At 39.7% G+C, this 25,065-nt stretch overlaps 1 protein-coding gene across 2 annotated transcripts in view; it reads right to left on the bottom strand.

Moving 5' to 3' along the window:
- Nucleotides 1-1,891: 1,891 nt before the first annotated feature.
- MSRB3 (methionine sulfoxide reductase B3) overlaps nucleotides 1,892-25,065 on the bottom strand; it is an 85,102-nt gene continuing 61,928 nt past the window's right edge. For both annotated transcript variants that reach the window (XM_056847208.1, XM_056847209.1), the window contains exons 6-7: nucleotides 4,969-5,066; nucleotides 1,892-2,071 (exon numbers count right to left, since the gene is read on the bottom strand). In XM_056847208.1, the coding sequence (XP_056703186.1) occupies nucleotides 1,907-2,071; nucleotides 4,969-5,066 (263 nt within the window). In that variant the 3' untranslated portion in view covers nucleotides 1,892-1,906. The remainder of the gene's footprint in view (nucleotides 2,072-4,968; nucleotides 5,067-25,065) is intronic.

Raw genomic sequence — 25,065 nt, 5'->3', positions numbered from 1 at the left:
GTAAATATGCTGAAATTTGATAACCCTCAACTACATCGGCCATCTGAAAAAGTAAACTGCATAGTGTGTCCCTGCATTGTTACTGATGTTGCATCTTCAGAGATTTATGTCAGGAAAAAAGCAAGAAACAACAACAGCCCTTTCGCAAAAAAAATAAAACCAAGAGTGACATGACAAGAGTGAAATTGCACCAAGAATTTCACTAACTGGAAAGTAACTGCATACATGAACAGAGATGCTAACAGCAGTAATTGTTCTCTAATGTATATGGTTACATTGCATTCTGAAGTTCTACAGCTGTCTATTATTCAAGTATATTTGTTAATTATTACCACACAGTTTTCCTCCTTTGCGTAGTAAGGCTAACAATGGTGGTAATTTTGCCCTATTTTATAAGGCTGCCATTTAAGGTAGTATCTTTGATATTGAATATACCATCGCAAAATTATCTTGAATGGTACTGTAGTGCTATAGTTTAGAAAACTTTAGAACTATCGTTATAACCACCACTTAAAGACAAATGCTCAGAGCAGTCATACTTATCGCACTACAGTGTAAAAAGCATATTTCAGCACAAAAAAACAATCATTTCCTTGAGAACTGTTTTCACCTCATTTCACATCCAGCTACAATCTGGATAAATTTTAAATTAAAACACACTCAATCCTGACTATGCATCCCTTACAGATATTGCTTTCTGGAATAAATAAAGTATACAAGAAGAGGACTGTGCAAACACAGAAGCTCTAATATAGTAACATAGGAGAGGATAAATGATTGTCTTTCAAGAAGGTCATTGCTGTCTCTGTCATAGACTTGTATATGAGCAGGTATAGCAGCTGGTTGCTTCAAATGGCACACTGGCCATGGCTTGAAAGAAAAGAAACCAATATATCTTCTAATTGTGGGAAGTTGAGTAGTTCTCTGATGAGGTGCTAACCTTCCCAGGATAAACTGGAAAGTGATTTCAGAATCAGAGATGCAATATAGATGACATCCGTTGTTTACTGCATGCTGTGTGTTGTGACCAACCCACCCACACAAAGCTAATTCAGATTATCCTGCAAACCCTCTTTGGCTGTTCTGGATATTATTATTTATATTTTTTCATGACCCTTACTAGGGGCACAGTTTAACAAATGCCCCATTAGCGACTGCCCTACTTCTTCTGAAAAATTGGGCTCTACAAAGGTCAACTTGCTGTTGCCTCTATTCATATCTATTCATCTTTATTTAAATTTTGGCTTTAATTTAATCTGTTATATTGGAAAGTAACAGACTCACAAAAAAAGACAAAAATCTGCCAGCTGCTCTAATGGGCCTTAACATAAGTGAGCTCAACATTTTGAATAAGATTTAGTACTGCCAATAAAATACTAAATCACATTTAGGGTGATCAGCTACCAGCTATTGTGGATGTTGGCAAAAATCTCAGCCAAACGATAGTCTGGATACAACCCATCACTCAAGGATGTGGTTGTTTTCAAACAGGTAATTGACTATACATGACCACAGACATGTAAATCAGAATAAATCATGAAAGATATCAGAATGCTGTTTGTACTGCAGTCTGTATTGACTGTGGGAAACTGTAATTCCTCTTCCATCTCAAAAAAAATGAGTGTTTTTATTTGAACCTTCTGTAACAAAGCAGTAGGCAGGCAGCAATCCAATAATGCCCAAGCCTCTTGTTGTGGGATTCTTCCAAAGATCAGGAATTCATAATTATTTAGATGCAATAATAAAACAAAATTATATTGGCACACAAGGGCCCCATTTTAATTTAGAAAAATATGCTGATAGTGCAGAATATCTTTACACTTAAAAAAACCCATATAGAATAGAAGGTGACTTTGAATAACATTCTTCATCTAGTTAGATGAGCTTTCTGAGAAATGACTTCCTTCTACAGCTCAGTCTTATCTGCTTGGACAGAAGTAGAGCTAACGCTTCCTTCTCCGGGCTGTTTCGTGTCGGCAGACTCAAAAGACAACGAAGCTGAGTTTATGCAATATCGTTTACCGGTTGGACGAGGGCCGTCATCAAATATATGCCCAAGATGAGAGCCACACTGAAACAAAAGAGCACAAGTGATTTGCATTCGTTGGAATCTTAATGAAAAACAAAGATGCCACTTGTAACCTGATAGGGGATTTAGCATGTAAGGATCAGGCCTAACAGCTTACAAAATCTGCACTCTGTATCACAGGCAGACAACGCAGTGTTTACAGGCTACCTTGGTCTTGGGACAAATTGAATCTAAATGACAGACTGATAAATGCATAACTGCTGTTTTTTATCTGGGCCTAATTCATACACGTAATTATCATGATCCTATCCTCCCCATCTCTTTTTCAGTTCAATTACAACCATTTACAACCCCAGTTTGGATCCAGGCCATGTGAGAATGGCAAAGAAATATTTAACCTCACTCGGTTTTGCAAATCAAAATCTGGTTGCCCTCTGTTGCTATAGCCCTATAAATAAAAAAGGCAAATGATGGGTCTTTTTTCCTCTTTAAAGGGCTAATTACTGTACAGGAGGCAGGTTAGTTCATAAAACCATGAGGAATTGAAAGGATTACATCCTCTTCTGCATGGCCTCAATCAAAACAGGGGCTTTGTAAGGCGATAATTTGCCTATACAAGACTAACAGCGATCTGTGATCTCTGTCATGTCTTGTTTGCTCCTTAAGTAGCATGCTGAGAACATGAAATTGCACAGACTTGAAACTGCAGACAACTTAATGCGACTGTTTTACCATCTTCCAGCTTGCAACCTGGGTCACACTTGCTGGCAAGCTGCCGAAGTGGGCTGAACATTTAGTGCAGTAAAACAATTCCATGATTGCTCTACCATGTTCCAAACTTGGCTCTCAGCCCATATTCTCCGCATGCCAATGTGCTCGTGTAAATTGGCCCTGTAGGATTATTGCTGCCCACAGCCAATTATGAGCACACTTCACCATTTTTGAGCTCCTGGAGATAGAGAAAATAAGACAATTGCTACAAGCTGAAGAAAGGACTGCACAGACAGTTGCCAGTGATTTAAACACAGAACATCAATGTACGACCCATCTTTTAGTGATTAAGCAGTACGATTGACTTCTACAGATACAACTGAATAGCTGCAGAGATTACCAAGGGAATTCGTCACCAAACAGGAAAGGAAAAAAGAATAGAGAAAGTGCAACCAACTTCATATTATTCCCTCAATGCCTCTTCAATTAACATTCACTTGTCACAAATATCTGCCGTTTTATAAACTTCCACAATGATGTATTTCTAACAAAACTCTGAAAGCTGTTTCACAGTTAATACCTGAGATGCTTTTGTTTTAGAGTGAGGCAACTCTATTCCCTAAATCAATGGCATTTTAAAGAGGGATGTTCACACTGGAGCAAAACAGGTGCTGAAAAGACTAGTTAATTTTTCACCGTTTGGGGTTTTTGTTTTGTTTTTTGTTTAAAAATAGATTTTGTTCTCAGTTGAACAAAGTAAACTTCCAATGCAATTCTTGCCTGTAATAAAACTGTGGAATTCAGCAGCTGGAAAAACAATTCACACTGTTAGGCCCATAGAGAAGGGGGGAATGATTGCATTATGAATATACTTTGTGGTGGTATTAGTGCCTTTAGAGGAGGAGAACACAGACCATCTACACTGGTATAGCCCCAGCAAAATAAATAATACTACACCATTGAAAGCAGTCCGTTAATTAGACAATTCTTTATAGGAAAGGTAGAAGCCAGGGAACAACCTACAGGTATATCAATGCAATCGTATTACTGAAGTTAAGGATGTTTAACCCTATAAGCAACACAAAGGGAGAAGGCAGCAAGTGAACATAATGACAGAATGGAAGTTGTGAGCCAGGAAACTAAACCACTATTTCTCAGCCTCAACCCAACATCTATATAAAGGTAAGAGCAGTAATCAAAGGGCTGTTTATTAAATTTTATTTATTAAAGATAAAGATACAGAAATAAAATTGTGGTTCTACGTGATACATATTATGACAACAAATTCCTTATAGAAATCTGGCAGTGGCCGTCTCCATGGGAAAGATTCTAATATATATTTACTTGGAAGTAAGTCCTGCTCAACACAAGGTTTACTTCTCCCTGAAACGGCCTCTTTAGAATTGGCAGTTTCTGCTTTGTAGTTACTTGTTCACACACTGTTGGTACAGCAGTCCTCAATCAATCCTGAATTATCAGTTCTTGTTCAAGCTGTGTGTCTGTGTGTGTGTGTGCATGTGTTTACAAGATTCCCCAACTACATTTTGGTCTAAAAAAATTCCCAACAAAAGAACACATTTAAACTATTGATTAAAACTGGTGCAACAGTTGTGAGCAAGATGGGACCTTCCCACTATGTCAGGTCAGCAATATGTGCTCCCTGATAGGTTAGAACTGATTCATTAACACCACAGAAAGCTATTTATTACAAAAGAATAAGAAGCAACAGATAATGGAAAACTGGAAGGGTGTAAAGCTGGCAATGTTACCTGACGGCTGGGAAGATACTATGGGCTCTTCTATTGGATTTCTAGTAGGGTACTCCGCAGCAATCCGCAGTGATGGACTCAGCATATATATAGTCAGTTCAGTGCTCCCAACATCCAAGTTATTTGCATTTAGACTTAAGAGAGCAGAGTTCAGAGGTGATCCTAGAAAAGATGCCCCTCAGAATACAATTGCTGCAGAACAGAGTCCTCTGATTCAAGCTATTTCGGTATGCTCTGTTAAATAATACTTAACCTAGATAGCAACACATATTCTCATTAGCACTTTGACTTCAGCTTATATCCACCAGCTGTCATGCCTGTGACCCATCACAAAACCCTAATTAGTACTTGAGCAACCAAGGGGTTTGGAGGTCTTTAGATGAGAAGAGAGACTGTATAGTGAGTACAACTATTTCTGCCACCTTTAACATAAGAATGGCCTTTTTTCTCTAAACTGACCTGACTGCAGCTTGTCTCAACTCTGTGCATCCCAAAGGAGTAGTCATCAGTGAACGTAATTGTGTCAGAAGCAATCACATCGCAGAATGAAGGCCAGCCTGAAAAATAGGGGGGGGGGGATAAGAGAGTACAAACTTGGCTGGGAGGATTCTTGTGTCAGATAACATTTTGAAAATTTTAACCACAAATGTGGTTGTCATAGAAATGAATACTCCAGATGGATCTAATATTGGCAAAGTGAAGCAGCAAGTTGTAAAAATATCCTTTCACATGCCTGGAAAAAGATTTCTGTGTAATCTGAAAGTTTACAAACCTCCATCAACTTGCAAGCACAGTCTATTCAACAAATGAATAATTTTGGATTCCTTCACTTAAAAAATAAAATAAAAACTAATCAGGAAACAGAAAGTTAACAAGAGCCCCCAAAAAGAACTGGCCATACCATAAACAAAAATTAAGAAGTTACAACTTTAAGCAGATTCTAGCCATGTTTTGCCTACAGCTTCCATCTACATGTGCTAAAGTTGCCTATTCCATATTGGTTGTGAAGCTTGGGTTTAGTTTCAGGAGGAAGCACAGCAGGGATGTATATGGAAGCTTTCTTTATTAGGTTGAATGTTGAAAAAATGCTTCTATATGTTAAAAGTTCCTTTAAAATACCACTCTAGTTATGCAGAAGGAGTGTTGGTTAGAACCTCTCTCCATGCTAAATCCTCTACTTGGAAGGAGTTTTGTTTATGGGCTAGCATTTAACATTGATACACCCGATTCTACCATCTCATTCATCTGCATATGTTGACTTCACCTCCAGAACCTTTATAAATTGTGCTGTGTTTAAAAATAAAACTGTTAATCTTGGGCCCACTCTAAATAATGAAATCATCCCACTTTCTAAAGAAATTGCCAACTTTCATGGAATATGGGGCGAGTGCCAATGGGAATGGGGTTTAGAGGAGCCAGCCACAAATGGCATGTCAGACAGCCACATGTGGCTCCTGCGCCACTAAGTCCTAGTATTTTCTTATGTTCAACATTAGTATAGCCCTGTTACAGTGAGTGCACATATACGCTGCATATATGTGTGTGTGTCTTGTCATGGATATGGCCGGAAATATAGGGGAACAGTTGCTGGCCTTGACCAAAACGATCATGGAGAATTAGTCAGCCAAGAATGTGTGCCGTGATCAAGTGGGACATCTAACTATTGTTAGATAGTTTTTAAAACCCGCAGGGCCCGGGTCTCATTTGATAGAGAGGACCACCAGTAAGTTGTTACCGGCTGAGTGCAATGCTCTCTGGAGGGCATAGCAGGAGAGACAGTCCTGCAGATACAATGGTTCCAGACCATTTAGGGCTTTAAAGGTCAACACAATTTTTTTTAATCTGATCCAGTATTCAATTTAGAGCCAGTGCAGCTAGTGGAGCACTGATTGAATGTGCACTCTCCAAGGGGTCCCTGTAAGGACCCGCACCACTGCACTGTGGACCAATTGAAGTTTCTGGAGCAATTTCAAGGGTAGCCCTGCACAGAGTGAGTTACAGTAGTCTAATCTGGAGGTGACTGTTGCATGGATCACTTTGGCTAGATCAGGACAGGTAGGGCTTCGCGAAGGTGGGAAAATGCCATTTACTGTATTTCTAGCCCATCTTCCCCAATGAGACTCACAGCGGATTACATAGTGTAAAATAATGCAACCAGATAGCAAGAGACATCCAATAACCATAGCAATAGGACTGGGTTTACAAAAAATTAGCAACAATGTTAGACAATGCAAAAAAAGTAATTAAAAAAAGTAGAAAACAATCCATTAAGAGCCAGATAATACATAGAATAAGCAGGGGAACAGACTACAATACTGCTCCTGTTATGAAGGCATCCTCCTGAACCATTTTGTTATATTCTCTTTACAAAAACGCCCTTCTCAATAATTCTGTTGTACACAACTTGCGGAATGACAGAAATGTGGGAGCCTTCCTGGCCTCCTCAGGCAGGCCATTCAGCAAAGAGGGCACCTTGCTGTTCAAAAAAGCTTCACATCTTTCAGCCACTTCAGTGCAAAGCTCTTTTCACCAGACACCTACATTACCTTTTCCGGAATTTTTCTGAACATAGATGCCCTGACCTGGATAGTCCAAGCTAGCCCAATCTCATCAGATCTTGGAAGCTAAGCAGTGCTGGCCCTGGTCAGTATTTGGAAGGGAGACCACCAAGGAATAGCAGAGTCATGATGCCGAGGCAGGCAATGGCAAACCACTTCTGAATGTCTCTTGCCTTGAAAACCCCACTGGGTCAACTGGGTCAACAGTGACTTGACAGGGGGGGAGGGATGCAGGGTGCATTTCCTTTATCACTACTGGATAACCAGAGCCATCCTCTGAGGGCATGGCCAGGAGGAACTCCAAGCCGAAGATAAAAGCCAAGCCATTTGGTGGGCTCACACAGTCAAAAAAGAAGAAGTGATCCAACATGTTTGTAAATTAAAGGAATAATTTGCTGCTTCTTTCTTTCTCTCCTGATTCCCATGTACACCCATTTCCTCTTAGAACACCACAAATCTTATTTAGAACAACCCATTTTGTGTACCACTGGGCACATTTTAGTATAGAAACCTCCTGTAAACACATCAGATTGAGAGCAGTAGGGGTCAGTTGGGTAGCAGAAAAAGATGCAGACCAAATGACTGGACAAAACAAACATCCTGCAATATTAGCATCTTTAGAGATTTCTCTTTTCCTGCCAAGCCAATAGAGAGAAACCAGAGAAACCTTCCGTAAGCATTCATATTTTCTAGAAGGATAAAGTGTGCCTACTAAGAGCTTCTGGACGGGCCCTATGCTTTATCACTATAAACAGTCAATAGTCTTTCAAAAAAGAGCAACGTTATCATTAGAAAGAGTCTTGGGAGGCAGAACTGTTCATTGCTGAAGAAATCCTCAAAGAGATCCTCCCTCACTATACAACAATAAGCGGCAAGCTTCAAAGACGGATATGAAAAGACTGAAACAATCTTTGCCTTATGGGAAAAGTTATATTGTGCAAAAAAAGGTTGGAGGGATGTTCCTTTCTAGTTTTGATATTAATCATCAATCGTTCATCATCCTTCCTACAGGCTCTTTCTTTGGACGCTCCTCCCCATCATAAAGAAAACCGATTATTTATTAGCCCATTTATTATCCCATGTACTTCCTGAAAGCAAAATCTGATGAAAACCTGTATCAGAACAGCTCATCCCCTGTCCAATCCTACATTGCCTTTGCTAAACAACTTGAATTTAGCCTATTATATTCTACTGTAGCTCTTCCATATTTTATTGCTCATTCTTTTTCTTCAGTTAATGAGGCACCTGCCCTTTCAAGGCATGAATTACAACACAGGTTGGAAATCTTGGTAGGGAATCCATATTGTCCATGTTCAAGCAAGCTGTTCCATTGTGGTCCTTTTTTCCAATCACCATTTGGTTTATCACACTTTGGTATTTTTAATTAAAAAAAGAACTTTATAACCTTATTTACAGTGGGTTCCAATATTAATGCTTTATCATGACTACTGTAGGACACTAGCACAATTGATCTACATCCAATGCTTTTAACTTAGCACCCTATTCTCAAACCTGAGGACTGGAAATACCCAGTCGGCTCCTAAAAGCACAGTTTGGTAGTTTTGTATTTAATAAATTATTTTAAAAAGAGACTCAGTGTATCTTTCCCATTTTCGGTAATTATTAGAAACATATCTCAGAGAAAGCTATTTACAGGTAGTACGGCATGATGGATAATGTTGTGTACTACAGAGTGGCACCCATAATACTGAAAATTATACCTGGAGTTGAGATCAGCCAGAAGGGATGGTAAGAAGAACATTAGAGTGGGGTATAAAGCCACAACTTTATTGAGTACAGATTCCTCATCTCTTACCTTAAAACCTTGTGTGGTTGCCATGTCGATTGCAACTTGGTGGCACTTTCCACCACAAGTGACAGTATTTAAATAGAAAGATAACCCAACTTGAAAACACCAAATTGATCTTGAAAGCTTTTGTTATTTTAATTTTTCTTGACCTACAGCTTGCAAGACAATAGGATGATTCTAAAAATCGAACACTCCCATTTTCTGGTATTATTGCCCTTACAGAGAAGCAGCCAGAAGTTCTTCTCTGTGATGATGCTCCTTGGGGCAGGTGTGATGATTCAGAGTTCTTTAATCATGCACAACATCTGCTTAGTTTCAAGGATAAACATTTCCTCTACAGCTTGGAAGAAGAATTTTCCATTGTGATCAAGTGTTATGTGGTTGTAAGTACAAGCAGAGATTGAGAAGGGCGGGGTTCTTCTTGCCCCAGTCCTTTTGCCTCTAAGTGCTGAAAATTGCAAGTTTCAGGGTTCTACCAAGGGTTTCCCTCCCCACCAATTTCCTGGTCTTTCTGTCCTTCCCCCTCTCCATCTGTATGAGCTTCATTCCTGCAACCTGTTCTGGCCATTTAAAAAGCCACTCTCACAGGAGCTGTACTGCAGCTTTCAGCAAGGCAAAGAGTAGTGCAGTACTGTGGCAGCTACACTTGTACTTTGAGACCAAGGTATACATCCAGTTCTGTCACATGAAGGAAAGAGACATGACCCTGGGCTATCTCAGCTGCGCAGTACCTGCTGTGTAACTGAGAAGCAAGTATGAGCCCACAAACACCAGCATGGGCCAGGACTCAGTAATGTTTCCAAGGCTCGAGCACAGCACTATTCAATCATTAAGCACTTTCCATGCAACACTAGGAAACTTGGACTGTGCCCCTGCTGTGACTGGTAGACATTTAAGCACTAGATAGTTACATGGCAAACATCCTGAATCTCACTCCAAAGTGATTAATTTCCCCAACAGATAAAATCACTCAGAAAAAGAATGTGGGGGGAGTTAAAGGTTTGAATTGGAGGGAAGCAGTGAGAACTGAGTAGGCAGTTTTTCTCTTGAGACTTGCACTGGTAGAGAAACAACCTTAAATTTTATCTGTACTTTTGAATCTCATATTTTATGAGGAAGTTCCATTTTAGCGTCTCCCATCTGAGAAACAAGGAAACAGCAATTGCTCAGATTGTGTTTCTGTCATCTCTTCTTTTCCTAATGAATGCACAAAAAGACCTTACAATACCAGCTTGCCAGGACAGGTTTCTTCCTCAATTTCCAGAATAATCAGCTTGTTTTAAAAGCAACTTAAAATGCAAGATTTTACATTTCATTTGCTCAGAAAAATGATATTCAACAGAGAAACTCAGCCCTTAAAGCATGAAAACATAATGTGTCTGAAAACAGCCAATGCTATTCTAGTGCCTTTAATAAACGAACATTCTGAAAATTTTATTATATCTATTAAAACATTTCTCCGAGGACTCAAAGTGGCTTCTCCACATTTTTTCAAGTGTATTAGAACTTGCATCACAAATATCCAAGATTTATCCCAACATCAACCTTTATTAAAATGCAGTAATCAGGTTGAGGACAGAGAGAAAATAGCGTGCCAGTTAAGATTCTGCCATTAATAATATTCCTTTATAGTTCAGGCTGAATAAAGCTATTGAACATGCCTTACTTCAGCTGAAACATTTTATTTTTCCCTTTTCCACCTCTGTTTGATCTGTGTTCCTTTAAATCACAGAGAATGTTTTTGGAAATAGATCTTCTAACACATAAGTCAGTTGTAGATCTTCAGCATCAAAGGATCTGAATGGCATTGCGCAGAAGTATAACCTTAAGCTATAATTTTGAAATGCCATTTAAAAATGTTTCAAATAGTTCTAAAAATTTACTAGTGACCTAGTAACCTCAATCCAAAAGCATTCAATGTTGAATAATATTGTTGTTGCTATCCCAAAAAGTAGTTCAATAAAATTTTCACACACTGCCAGTGTTTATTTTTTTAATAAATTACTCACTAGCTCCAGGATGCTATAAAACTGCAATCTGTGTGGTTAAAAGTGTCTGTATTAAACACTGACTACAGGACTCTCTGCAGTTATTTGAGCCACACTATTGACACAACACAACAGGGCAGACAAGCCAAAGTTTTTATTATTCTGAGCAATTAGTGAGAAACCTAATTCTGTAAGAGTCTCATTAACGTTTGCAACTATTCATTGGGGACATTAATCCAGCCAAAATTAAACAGTTTATTAATTTTGTGGGAAAGACCTAAACACACATACATGTAAAAAAAGCTCTCCCAAGTGAAATCAAAGGTACTCAGGCTGCATCTGCATGGGGGCACAAAAACACGCCCCTGCCACAGCAGCAAGATGGGTGGGGAAAGCACACACATTCCCATTTCCAGTGCTGCTTGTGGCTGTTGCCACTCCCCAACCCCTCACCCTTCCCCACTTCCCTGTCATTACTCATTAGAGGATTGCACTCGGCACCCCCGGCCTGGAAACACCTGCTTTCCCTTCTCTTTCCTTTTCCCAGCTGAGCCATGCTGTGAAGCTGCAGTTTGGCTCAGCTGGGAAAGTGGGGGGAGCCCTTTAAAGGGCCAAAAGGAGGGGAGGAAATGAAGAGTTTAGAGCTGCCATTTTGAAGGCAGATGGTGGTCCCTTCCAACTCTATGATTCTATGTTACCTCTGCTCCCTCCCTGTCATGGCTATGGGTGGAGAATCCACACGCACACTCCACCTGCAGCCATCCTGCAGTTCCCCCTTTGGAATGGATTAGGGGATTTTTTTTGTTTGATTTTATTTAAAGTGGAAAGCCCTAGTAAGATAAACCAGGCTCAGAATTAGTATGATGTCATGAGATACACTCTTTTAATTCAGAGGCTTCTAGCATTCCACATAGGAGAAATTCCCCTGTAGAAACAGCCTCAGAAGAGCTTGGGTTTGACAGGAACACCTGCTATCTGAAGAAGCCGAACTACACAAAAAGGCAGTAAAGGATCTAACGTTCATACATTAGGGAAACACATAGTGACAAAATATTTGGATGGGAGACCTCCAAGGAATACCAGGGTTGTGATGCAGAGGCAGGCAATGGCAAACTACCTCTGAATGTCTCTTGCCTCCAAAACTACACCAGGGGTTGCCTTAAGTCAGTTGTGACTTGACAGCAAAAAATAAATAAAAATAGTCCACAGTCCCCAATAATTTATCCAAGAATCTTTGTGAAACATTTAGTACAGTTTCCTGGGTCATCCTGCCTCTCTCTTTTGAAGACTGGGATAGCATTGGCCCTCCTCCAGTCTTGTGGTACATCTCCCATCCTCCAAGAGACCTTAAACATCATGGCCAAAGGTTCTATAAGCTCTTTAGAAATTTCTTTGAGCACTCTTAGGTCCATACCATCCAGCCCAGGGGATCATCCAGTGCAGCCGGGTTCCTCTCAACAACTTCTCTGTCTATGTCAATCAGCAGCCCGGATGCCGAGGCTTGCCTACTATCATCTCTAGATGAGCCTGTTTTCTTCTTCAGGGAAAAAACTGAGACAAAATAGGCATTGAGCCTTTCTGCTTTCTCTTTGTCCTCTGTCAGAGTTTCTTCATTCTTACCCAACAGTGGGCCTATTGCCTCTTTTACCTTGAGTGTGCTCCTCACATATCTGAAAAAGCTTTTCTTGTTGTAGCGAGCCTTCCTGGCCAGCCTCAGCTCACTCGAGCTTTCGCATCTCTGGTGGCTGACCTACAGTGAGTAGCAACCCTCAGATACTCTTCCTTATAGCATAACCAATCAAATCTCCAATAGTCAATCAGAAGCCTTGCTGGGTCAAACCCCTACCTGGTCCCACCCATTTCCTCAAAACACTTGGAGAGTGCCCAAAAAGGTGGCCCCTGGTGCCATGGCAACCACAGGCACCACGTTGGGGACCCTTGTGCTAGAGTGGACCCTGTTGCAACTGCAATTTCTGCAGCTAGAGAAGATTGGTGCATAATGTCATGACAATATCAATTTGATCTATTTTCCACAAGCTAAATTAACATTATGGGTGCGGCTGTTGATTCGGGTGTTCCCGAACCAAAAAACAGCTGAATTTTGCCTGATTTGGCTGTTTTTTGGTTCGGGAGCAGCCGAACCAAACAAAGGCGGGAAACCACCAAATCTGAATCAGGCCGATTCGGCGATCTGGCCTGATTCGGCAGATTCAGCAGTTTCCCGCTTTCCCCCCCAAAAAAAGAAAGAGCTCTGCGGGAAGTTCTGGGGAGGCAGCCGGGTGGACCTTTAAAAAGATCTGCGCTGCTAAGCCAGGCAGTGCAGGTCTTTTTGAAGATCCACCCGGCTGCCTCCCTCCACCCCCGCCACCCCCCCCCCCACTCTCCCGGGGGCTCCTGGCTCCGGCGGGGGAAAGGATCGCCTTGCCTTCCCCACCCCCCCACTCTCCCGGGCGAATAGGAGCGGGGATCTTTTTAAAGACCCACCTGGCTGCCTTTTATGATGTCACTGATAATATCTACAGCAGTTTACACAATCTTTTCTTCAGATGTGCCACAAAATTGAAAGGTTTGCCATAGGAGAGGATGATAATAGATACATTCTAAACTTTTCTCAACACTCAACAATAAGCCCCCATGCAGAGTTTTGAGACTCTGGCTGGGGGAAATGTGCATCTAGAGAGCGGCAAATCCAATGCAAAACTTTCCATGCATAAATAGCCAAGGAGAAACAATGGGAGGTTTTGCCTTGGATTTGCCACTCTCTAGATGCACATTTTCCCCAGCCAGATTCTCAAAACTCTGCATGGGGGCTTATTGTTGAGTTTTGAGAATTTGGCTGGGGGAAATGTGCATGGGGGAAATGTGCATCTAGAGAGTGGCAAATCCAAGGCAAACCCTCCCCTTGTTTCTCCTTGGCTATTTATGCATGGGAGGTTTTGTTTGCACATCTCCTGGGGGGGGGCATTTTTGGAGGTAGAGGTCCCAAACATTCAGGGTGGCTTGTGGGGATTCTCCTTGCAAGAGCACCCAAGTTTGATGAGGATTGGGTAAGGGGGTCCGGAGTTATGGGGTCTGGGAGGGCGCCCCCTTCAGACCCCATAACCCGGGACCCCCTGACCCAATCAGCACCAAACCTGGGGGTTCTTGCAAGGAGGTCCCTCCAAGCTACACTGAAAGTTTGGGGCCTCTACCCAAAAAATTGCCCCCAAGGAGCTGTTAAAAAAAAACTCCCAAATGCAAAAAAAAACCTCAATGCAATCCAATCTTGGGAAGAAATGAGAGAGAGTAATTAGACTGACCTAGACCATGTCCGCACTTTGTGTTTGCAGCTCCAATTTCTGTGGGCTTTCCTTGCATGTTCGCTCTTCATCTCAACCGAAAGATTCCGGAGATGTCTCCAGAGCACAATTTCTCCGCGTTAAGAGCATTTGCTTATACAGCAAATTAATAGAAATGAAATGTTTTCCTCGCCCAGAGCCTTAAAATGCGAACAGACTGGTCTTCACTCCACTTCCTGCTGCCAGTCCACCCCCCACTCCTCCCCCACCTAATTGCCCACAGTCGTTTGTGCGAGCAGCCGCAAGTTCGCTACCGCCTCATCAATTGCAAAGGGTATTTTTTCATTGCTTGCACGAAATGCCATGAGGTTGTGTCATCTTTCCTCTGCTCAAAATAAATGGAATGTCTGCAGCTTGCGCATATGCCCATGTCATGTCGTTTGATCGGGAGGGTTTGTGGAGGCGATATGCAACATCTCTTTATTTTTGACCGCTTAGGCAAAGGCAGATGTGAGTGGTGGGATGGCAGCATGTTTTGCTTTCCCAAAGTAAAACTCCTTCCCTGCATTACAATCACAGGTTTTGTTTGTCCCCTTTTTGCCGCCATTTTTTAACCTGGCTTTCCTGCAACCGCTATGAAGTGCCCCACAAATTTTCCTTAATTTTCCCTGGCGCTGATGCTGGACCAGTCGCCATCCTTGTTTTGAGCACCGAGTGGGCATGCGTGGCAGACTACCACCTCAGCCAATCACAATGCTCCTTCAAGCTGGCATGTGAATGCTGCAGCACATGCATGGCAATTTGACAGCAGTCATTACTGTGATAGCGGAAACGCTGTCCCCGTTTCTCTTCCCAAAAATACGCTCTAAATCAGGGAGTGCGAGGGGAAAACATACGAATTTTATCTAATACAGAGGAGGAAGGCGTCGCAGTGGGAACAGAAATTTTAAGTTGTGTTGGATGCTTGTGTACTGGACACGTTTAAATTGCGAGGTAAGTTGCTAGTGCGTTCGTGGGCCTACTTTCACACGCTAGGTGTGAAAAGGAGAGGAAGCCTTGACTCCCATAGAAAACCAATGGGAGGTTTTTTCCCACGGCTCTGGGGGGGCATTTTTGGAGGTAGAGGTCCCAAACTTTCAGGGTGGCTTGAGCAGACCCTCCTTGCAAGAACCCCCGCGTTTGGTGAGGATTGGGTCAGGGAGTCTGGAGTTTTTTTTTTTTTGCATTGGTTTTAATGGAGAAGGGGGGTTGCCCCCTTCCAGACCCCATAACTCCGGACCCCCTGACCCAAACTGCACCAAACGTGGAGGTTCTTGCAAGGAGGGTCCCCTCAAGCTACCCTGAACGTTTGGGACCTCTACCTCAAAAGATGCCCCCCCAGAGCCGCAGAAATCTGTGAATGGCTTTAAATGCCATTTAAATGTCCGAATCGATTCGGGAATGCCGAATTTCAGCCGAATCGCCCCGAATCTGAATTGGGGCAATTTGGGAATCGGTATTCCTGAACCGAATCAAAGCCACCTGCACCCGAACCGATCTTTTTTGACAGCACTAATTATGGGCTAATGCAGAGCTAAACATTTGGAAGAAATCTTTTTCATGGAAAGCTTGGATCAATGGGAGGATTTTTAGTTTGGACTAGTTGATAGACTGTGATGATGGATTTTTTTCATTTTCACAGCTGAGGTCTAGATATGACTTGTCAACTTCTGTTGAATAGTAATATCTACAATTGCAACATCTGTTGTTATCTAAATATGGCCCTGCAGCATTAAGTTTCCCAGAATCCCCTTTGCTTCTGGAAAATCTAATTGAATCGATGTAGAAAACAAAACCTACAATATTTGTTTATAAATATTTGATGTAAATTCAACATGCAGTGTCTTAGGAATAAATGGAATAAAGAGCTTAATCACCCTGTTTTGCCAAAGCAATGGGATATGGCCTTAAAGTTTATACCCGCTCTAAGTTGTGACTTATTCAGCAAAAAAATATGTTAAAGTTATATTAGACAGCACAACAACTTCTTTAGCAAAGAATTGAATAAAGTATCTAATTGTTAGTGTTGTGACTCACAGGATGTGTCCCTTAAACAAGCTTTGGGCATGTCCAGTCATTCGATTTTTCGGGGAGGAAGTTGTTACTCACATCAGTTCTGAATTAGAATGTTCACTGACTTTTGAGGATGCTTATGTACTTTTAAACTATCTGCTTGTCTCTTGGGGGCTAACTGAATAAAATGGACCCTCCATGTCCTTACTACAACTAAAAGACTTGTATTACAACATGGGAGAGATAAATGTCCACCTCATGTAAATTAATGGATCGAGGACCTTACGACTTAATCAATATTTAAACACATGGCATATAGGTGACAATTGCGTATGGACTTATTTTTAGATATTTGGAAATGTTTTATAGAATTGTATGTGTAGATCTTCCACCACCATTGTTATATTTTTGTTTCTACTATAAAACAACGGTGGTAGAAGATCTACACATACGTTTCTATAAAACATTTCCAAATATCTCTATATGTATAGCTATATCTATTTATATAGCTAGATAGATAAGTTTTTTCCTTTTTTGAGTTTTATCCCCTTGTTCTTTTTCCTGTTTTTTTAAATAATAAATTAAAAATAAAATTAAAAAACCTGCTTTATTCTATTCATTTTGGAAATAATACAGTCCAAGCACATTAGCATGGTATCTGGAAGGAAGGGTGCAAATTTTCCTGCCCTCTAAATGTTCTGATCACATTGGCACCATTTTCTCATTGTCAGCCCCTCACAGACCACTTTCCAAGTTTCCCCCACCAGTCATGCCACTAGAAACGTTTTAAACAAAATTGCTTTTACTGTAGCACTATAATGGTCTATTACCACTTATTTAATATAGTTTTATACTACTATAGTGCATGCATGAATGAAAGAGGAAAAAACAGGGTCAGTGTGTCACTGTAGCAGCTGTGACGTCTTCACCACCATGAGCCAATGTGCAATTCCTGTGAAGCACACGTGAAAAGGAAGTCAGAAAAAAAGAGAGGAAAGTGCAGAAAACACTGGTGTGTAGAAGGTCCATCACCAACTTGCATGCCTCTGCATTTGAAGAATGTTATACTGCTTGTGAGCTTGTCCTGTTTTCAGACATGAATTCCTGGCTGTTACTGCATTTCACATTTGCCCAAGCTGAGGCTTCAGGCACAGGAAGGAGATAAGTCACACAGAACCTGAATTCTGACTACATGTGGCTTAGTTTTTCTCTGCTGGCATGTTGGTGCTTATTATAAAGTAGATTTCGTATCACACATGTCAATTGTTTGATGGAAAAATTACGTATTTTCAGAATTTTTCTTTAGCTTTCAAATTGTCTTGAAAATCAAATGTATAATTTATCCAAGGTGGTTAATGTTTTCATTATAGACCAATTTAATAAATACAAATGGGTGTAAGAACAGATGTGAAGATGCCTATAGCTTTTGTGGTATACATTAAATCAGTTTTAATAAAATACATTTCGAAGCACTCATTTCTAGTGCTTCAAAAACCTTCAAAACATGTTTGATAAGAGATGACAAGTGGAGATAAAAGCAACAACTATGCCAGCCAGAGAAGCAATAGCACCTCTGATCACACCATATTTATATATCTCTAAACCTACTGCCTGTGTCCAATGTTAAAATTCAGTTCAGTGTGTCAAGATCTTTGCCCTTCTCATCAAACTTTTTGGGGTGATTCCCAAAAATCATGATGTATGGTGACATTAAAGTCAAAATTAATTATTGACTAGTTAATTGTAAATTAACATAATTAACTGTAAAACACTGGTATTGTGATAGGGCTAGGAACAACCACCTTGCAGCCCCAAAATTGACAGATACTGTAGAATTAATCTATGTCATCTATTTAGGATGATCTCATAACTTTCTCTAAAACAGGGGAATTACTTCTAAAGCGCAAAGCAAGATGGAACATCTCTTTCTCAAGTAGTGAGGAAAACAAAATGTACAGCTTGATTTCTATGGGAGTAAATCCTAGGCAATCCTACTCAGAAATGGATCCCATTATATTAAATGGGGCTTACTCTCAGGAAAGTGGTTTGTTTTGTTTAGCATTGTAACCTAACTGTATTAGTAGCCTCCAGTAAGGTTATTTCTGGAGACCCTGGACTCGCAAGTGACACCGCCCACATTGCCAGCTTCTTGGTCCCGTAATAACCAATTCAGCCACCAGCAGGTATTTCCACTGACGGCTTAGCAGTACTTTGTTAGCAAGTGAGACAATGCTGTGCAACATAATCTGAAAGCTAAGAACACTTCATCATTTCATAAATAGCTAGAACAGAACTGCTTCCATCTGGTGGCAACAGATTACAGTTCAGAATGAAAGCATCCTACTAAAGGTGTCTTATGTTCAATGTCTGTGTTCCTGTCTCCACCTGCTGATAGAGAAATAAAATCCATTCATCCAGCGCAGTGCAGGATTTTTAAGGCAATTCACCACTAAACATTAGATCAACAGCTTTGAGAGACAGACATGTTTGCAAGATTATCATGATAGGGGAAAGTTATTGTAGTTGAGCTCAATTCAGTTCATTTAATAAGTATACAAAGTAACAAGAAAATAACAAAAGAGGGTCTTCTTCGACCACCAAAAAAGCTATGTTGGGAATCATGGGACCTGATTTAGAAATCAGGTCGTTTTAGAAAGCCATTTGAATGTTGTGAGCATAAAACACAAGTGTAAGGGGTACAAGGCCAACATGTCCACTCAGACTCTCAAACTATACAAACCCTGTGAAATTAAGAATTCTGTTCCTCACATTTTGCCACAAGTTCCATTCCCTACACAATCCTTGACTATAATCTAAAAGTGTCTCTATTTTGCTGGTAGGCAATTAGTTTTACCAGTGTGTAGGTCTCTTTTACTTTCATCTTGTGACTGTTACGAATTCTCTTTTTATTATGTGTATCCTTTTATCAAATAATATTTGTACAAAAACACCAATGATTCCCAGCCTGTCCCATCATAACACATGATATGTTGGTTCTACTCTATTTCTTTCCAGGGAGAAACATCTCTTAAAATCCCAAATAACTGCAAGAGGGTACACCATTTATGATATTTTCCAAATCTGGATAGTGTTAGGATTGTGTGCCATTCAGAAGGCTTCAAGGCAAGTTCACCTTCTTTGATGAATACACAGCCAACTGTTGGTACTTGAGTCAACTAACTGACTTTGCTTTGCCTAGCAGAAAAGCAATATAATATGAAGCAGAATGTTATGGTTCTTTTAGAAGTTTTCTTTTGTCAAGATAATTTGGATTGTCCATTTCAAAAATGTATGAGCAATTACTTGCAACTCCATCAAATTAAATTCAAAGATGTTTACGTATGTCACACATCTGATAAGTTAACAGCAGCTATTAATTTTCACCTGATGAACCCAGAGAAGCCATCCACAAAATTCCTTGTATATGCAAGACTTGCTCATACAACTATCAGCTTATACATTTCAGTAACTCACATGTTGAGAAGTATCATCTTCAAGTCACCTAGCCTTACAAACAAATGAAGTTTTGCCATTCAAACATAATCTGAATTTGGCTTCCGGTGGTGCGCTGGGACGAGTACGACGTTCCCTCAGGTTGTCCTGGGGGAAATCCAAGTTTGCGCTAATTTAGGGGTGATATATGCACCCCAATCCGACCCTTGCAAGTGGGTCGGACAGCAGGAATTCCCTGCAGCCCGCAAACGCAGTTTGACCTCCCAAAGACTCTGAGGGAGCTTTATAAGTCCCCCAGAGCTTTGGACGCCGGTCCTGCGAGGGCAATTAGGGAAAGGAATCGCCAAAACGCAACTTTGGCACAAGGCTCTACCCTCCACCACCTTAATACCAACATAAGGACTATTTTAAGAAAAGAACCTCACCTCTCGATGCCTAAGTGAGTACAAAGAACCCTTCGTCTTTTACTGGCATTACCGAATAACCGGGGGGTAGATGAAGATATTCCCAGTACCTCTGCTCCTCCCTTATTTCAATCGGGAAAGTTTGATTTGTAAATTCCATCAGGATTAGCGGCAGGAGCCTTATCAAATAGATCAGCTTAAACCAAAACAAAGAGTTGGAAGGACGCTTAGATGATGGACTAAAATTTCCACCAATGAGAAGCAACTTTGAGGGAAGGGGAGGGTGAATTTCTTCCTGATTCTCTGGTGAAAAAGAATTTCCTGCCACGTTAGCAGCAAGGGATTCATCAGACCGGAAGCCCCTCCATACCACCCTCTCTATCATCTGAGTCACAACAACAGGAAACAAGTCGTAGGACCGGAAACGCATCGCACTTGAGTAACACAGAAACAATTCCTGAAGGAAACAACCATCGAGATGAGGCGGTAGAAGGTCCACGGCAAATTCAACTTCCGGAATACTTCCTGGTAGATCCGACCTAGAGCGTCCAGTAAAACTCGTTGGTATTTCAAAACTTTATTAAGCTGTTTTAAAGCCAAATTTGGCTCTTTTCAACCCGAAAAAATTATTAAGCTGATCATTGAATTACCCTCTATTAATCACCAATTGGAGGGCCCTGTCTGAGGACATGATTTTTACCAGCTTTTTTCCAATGTAAATGTCTGGAACTCGGCCCCGTTCTGGCTCACTGCATAGCCCTGCCTATACTAAACTGAAGGAGTCAGCACAAGTTTCACCTATGGATAAGAAATTACAGGATATGTTAGCCAAACAAACAGAGGCAACAACCAAGCAGTTTGAACAGATGTCTACACAGATGGCACAGCTAACTTCTATGATGACAAATCTTGGCCAAGCATCTCAAGCTATTAACCACAAATTGGATGTGGTAACAGGAGACCTTAAAGAAGTAAAAACTCAAATGAGCACTATGCAGTCAGATATGCAAGCAATGGACTCATCAATAAAGAAAGTGATGGAAGAGCATAAGGATACAAAGAAAAAATTAGCAAGCCAAGAAAAACAGATTGAAACAATACAATTAAATCAGACAGCTGTAAAAGATCAAATAGCCATGATGGAGATGAGAGTGAGAGAGACCAACCTTCGTCTGCGCAATTTTCCAGATATGATGGGAGATAACAAAGAAACTGTAGTTCCAAATCTGGCCTACCTGTTTCAAATGGACGAACAAGAATTGAACCAAGCTATTAACAGAGTATACAGAATACCATTACCTGCTAGAATGAAAAGGTCTAAGCCAAGAGACTTGATGATAGTGTTCTATGACACTAGGATTAAGGATAAGATCATGAAGATGCATTATGACAACCCGGTGTCAACAGGAGATGCCCCTCTAATTTTATTAAAGGACATACCAAGACATCTACTCTCACAGAGGAATAATTACAAAGAATTTGTGTCTGTTTTGAAAGCTAATGGTATCAAATATCGCTGGATTATGCCACAAGGCTTGGCTTTTACCTACAAAGAAATGAAAATGACAATTACATCTACAGCAGATGTGGGAAAATTTCTGAGGAAATATAAATCAGATCTTAAAGGATTAACTGGGGATCAAAAGGAAGAGGAAGAAGAACAACAAGAAGAAGAAGAATCACAGGGAGCAGCAGGAGGAACTAAATTATAGACTGCATATTTTGCTTCAATAATCATTGTACCATGGCAAAAGTAATTTCTTGGAATGTGAACGGTTTGAATGAAAAAACTAAAAGGGCTAGAATTTTCAAATATCTACAGAAATACAAATACTCCCTAATTTGTTTACAAGAGACTCATATAGCAAAAAAACACAAAAAATATTTGGATAGGCAAATGCTTGGACAAGCATTTGTGGCATCGGCCAAAACAAAAACTAAGGGAGTAGTAATATATGCTCATTCTAGCCTCAGTCCTGAATTACTATATAAAGACAATGAAGGGAGAATTGTAATTATAAAAACCAAAATATTGGGGCAAAAGACGATTGTGGTAGGAATATATGCTCCCAATGAAGGAAAAACAAAATTTTATGGACAACTGCATGAACTGATCTCTCAGTATGCCAATGACCAAATTCTATTGATGGGTGACCTAAATGGCGTTATTCTCCCAACTTTGGATAAAAAATCAAAAGCAAAAGACGAAAATGAAGGATGTTTACCTAAAACCTTCTTCACCATGGCTACAGAATTGAAACTACAAGACATCTGGAGAACAATGAACACTACAGCCAAAGAATATACCTTTTATTCAGCGAGACATGACTCACACTCCAGAATAGACATGATTTGGGCTAGTAAATCAATTTTTACGCAACTACTTAAAATACATATTTTACCAAGAACTTTTTCTGATCACAATCCGGTTACATTTGAGTGGAACAATAAACAAGCATTTAGATGGCGATTGAATGATAAACTTTTAAAGGAAAATAAGATTCAAAAAGAATTATATGATTTGATTAAAGACTTTTTTGAAGTTAATCTTAATGGAGAAACTACGCTGAACATAGTGTGGGATGCATTTAAAGCAGTTCTAAGAGGATTTATGATGCAGAAACATGCAGCGTGGAGGAAAACTCAATTACAATTTACCAATAATATACTTTGGGATTTACAAAATTTGGAACAAAAACTTGTTATGGCGTCACAAGAAGAAGAGAAAAAGGAAATACAAATGAAGATTTCTGTATCTAAACACCAATTAAATTTGGTCATAATGGAGGAAATGAACAAAAACTTAAAATTTGCCAAACAAAAATATTTTGAACATGCTAATAAACCTGGGAAATTTTTAGCAACACAACTGAAAGACTCATTTCAGAAGAAGATTATAACAAAAATTCAAACTGTTAAAGGACCAGTTCATTCAACTACAGATATACAAAAAGAATTTGTTTCATTTTACACTAAGCTGTATCAGAAAGAAAATATTTCAAAACAGAAAATAGATAAGTTCTTAAGTTCAATACAGATGAATATTCTTTCAATAGACCAACGTGAATGGATAGATGCTCCAATTACAAGGGAAGAAATACAAGAAGCAATAATGAAACAAAAACCGGACAAGACACCTGGAATTACTGCACTATTTTATAGAACATTTAGTGACAACTTAGCAGACTTTTTTGTATCACTTTGCAATACAATTTTGGATAAGGGAGTAGCCCCAGAGACTTGGTCGCATGCATACATATCGTTGATACCCAAGGAAGGAAGAGATCCAGAAAAAACATCAAACTATAGACCTATTTCGTTGTTAAATGTGGACTATAAGATTTATGCCTCGGTCTTATCGAATAGGATAAGAAAATTTATTAAAGACCTTATACATGAAGATCAGGCAGGCTTTGTTCCAGGAAGGCAAATTAAAGACAATATAAGAATCTTATTGGACTCATTAGAATATTATGATCAGAATATTCAACGATCAGCCGCCTTTGTATTTTTGGATGCGGAAAAAGCCTTTGATATGGTCTCATGGGACTTTATGGAAAAAACATTGGAAAAATTAAATTTTGGAGACCGTTTTTTGAAAGGTATATCGGCTATTTACACATCCCAACAAGCGAAAATTTTGGTGAATGAATCAATGTCGGAAAATTGTCAAATTAAGAAAGGAACTAGACAAGGCTGTCCTTTGTCTCCGTTATTATTTTTGTTGGTGTTGGAAACATTATGTTGTAAATTAAGGAGTATGGAGGACATATGTGGTCTAAAAATTAAAAAACATGAATTTAAATTGAGAGCTTTCGCGGATGACCTCCTGTTAATTCTAGAAAACCCAACACAATCAATGAAGATACTACAAGAAACTCTGGACGACTTTGGGGAGATATCGGGATTTAAAGTTAATCAAGAAAAAACAAAGACAATATTCAAGAATTTACCAGAAATAGAGCAACAGGAATTCATCTCGTTCACAGGTTGGGAGAAGGCCAACAAAATTAAATATTTGGGAATCTGGATCTCAGCGAAGAACAAAGAATTGTTAATTAACAACTACTTTAAACTATGGGGTAAAATAAAAACTGATATGATCATTTGGTCAAATAAAAAGTTGTCACTACTGGGACGTATTTCAATAATTCAAATGAATGTGTTACCAAGGATGCTCTTCTTATTCCAAAACTTGCCTATAATATCACATGTTAAATACTTTGACATTTGGAGGAAGGACATTTTAAACTTCATCTGGCAAGGGAAAAAACCGAGGATTGCTTATAAATATTTGGTGGACCTTAAAGTCAGAGGAGGTTTAGCATTACCAAACTTTCAACTTTACGCTGAAGCGGTAGCCTTAACATGGCTAAAATACTGGATAACCTTATCAAATACACGTTTACTGGAGCTTGAAGGCTTTAATAATATTAGTGGATGGCATGGCTATTTATGGTATGACAAAATCAAGATACAAGCATCATTTAGGAATCATATAATCAGGTCCTCTTTATTGCGTATTTGGATGAAATATAAACATATTTTAGAACCAGCAACACCGATGTGGATTTCACCGCAAGAAATGCTAACACTACGTCCACTTAGACCGGACAAATTTATAATCTACCAGGAATTAATAAAATGGGAGGGGAAAAAATGCTCATTAAAGGAATTTCAATTTTTTAAAGAGGATCTACAATGGTTGCAATACTGTCAGATTAAATTAGTTTTTGTACAAGATATGAAAAATAGATTTTCTAAAGAAAAGTCCCCTTTCCACAAGATGTTATTGGATAACAATTTGAAACTGATATCGAAAATGTATAATCTACTTTTAACAATATATTGTGAGCAGGAGACAATTAAACCAACTATGATCGACTGGGCTCAAAACATGGGACATGATATTGCCTTAAATAAATGGGAAAGACTATGGTCAAAAGATTTGAAAGGAATAAATGCACAATCAATTCGAGAAAACATTTATAAAATGATGTATAGATGGCATTT

Source organism: Euleptes europaea, chromosome 3, assembly GCF_029931775.1.
Source record: "Euleptes europaea isolate rEulEur1 chromosome 3, rEulEur1.hap1, whole genome shotgun sequence".
NCBI classification, from domain to species: Eukaryota; Metazoa; Chordata; class Lepidosauria; order Squamata; family Sphaerodactylidae; genus Euleptes; species Euleptes europaea.
Note: the sequence above shows the minus strand (reverse complement) of the source record. Positions and strands in the feature narration are given on the sequence as shown.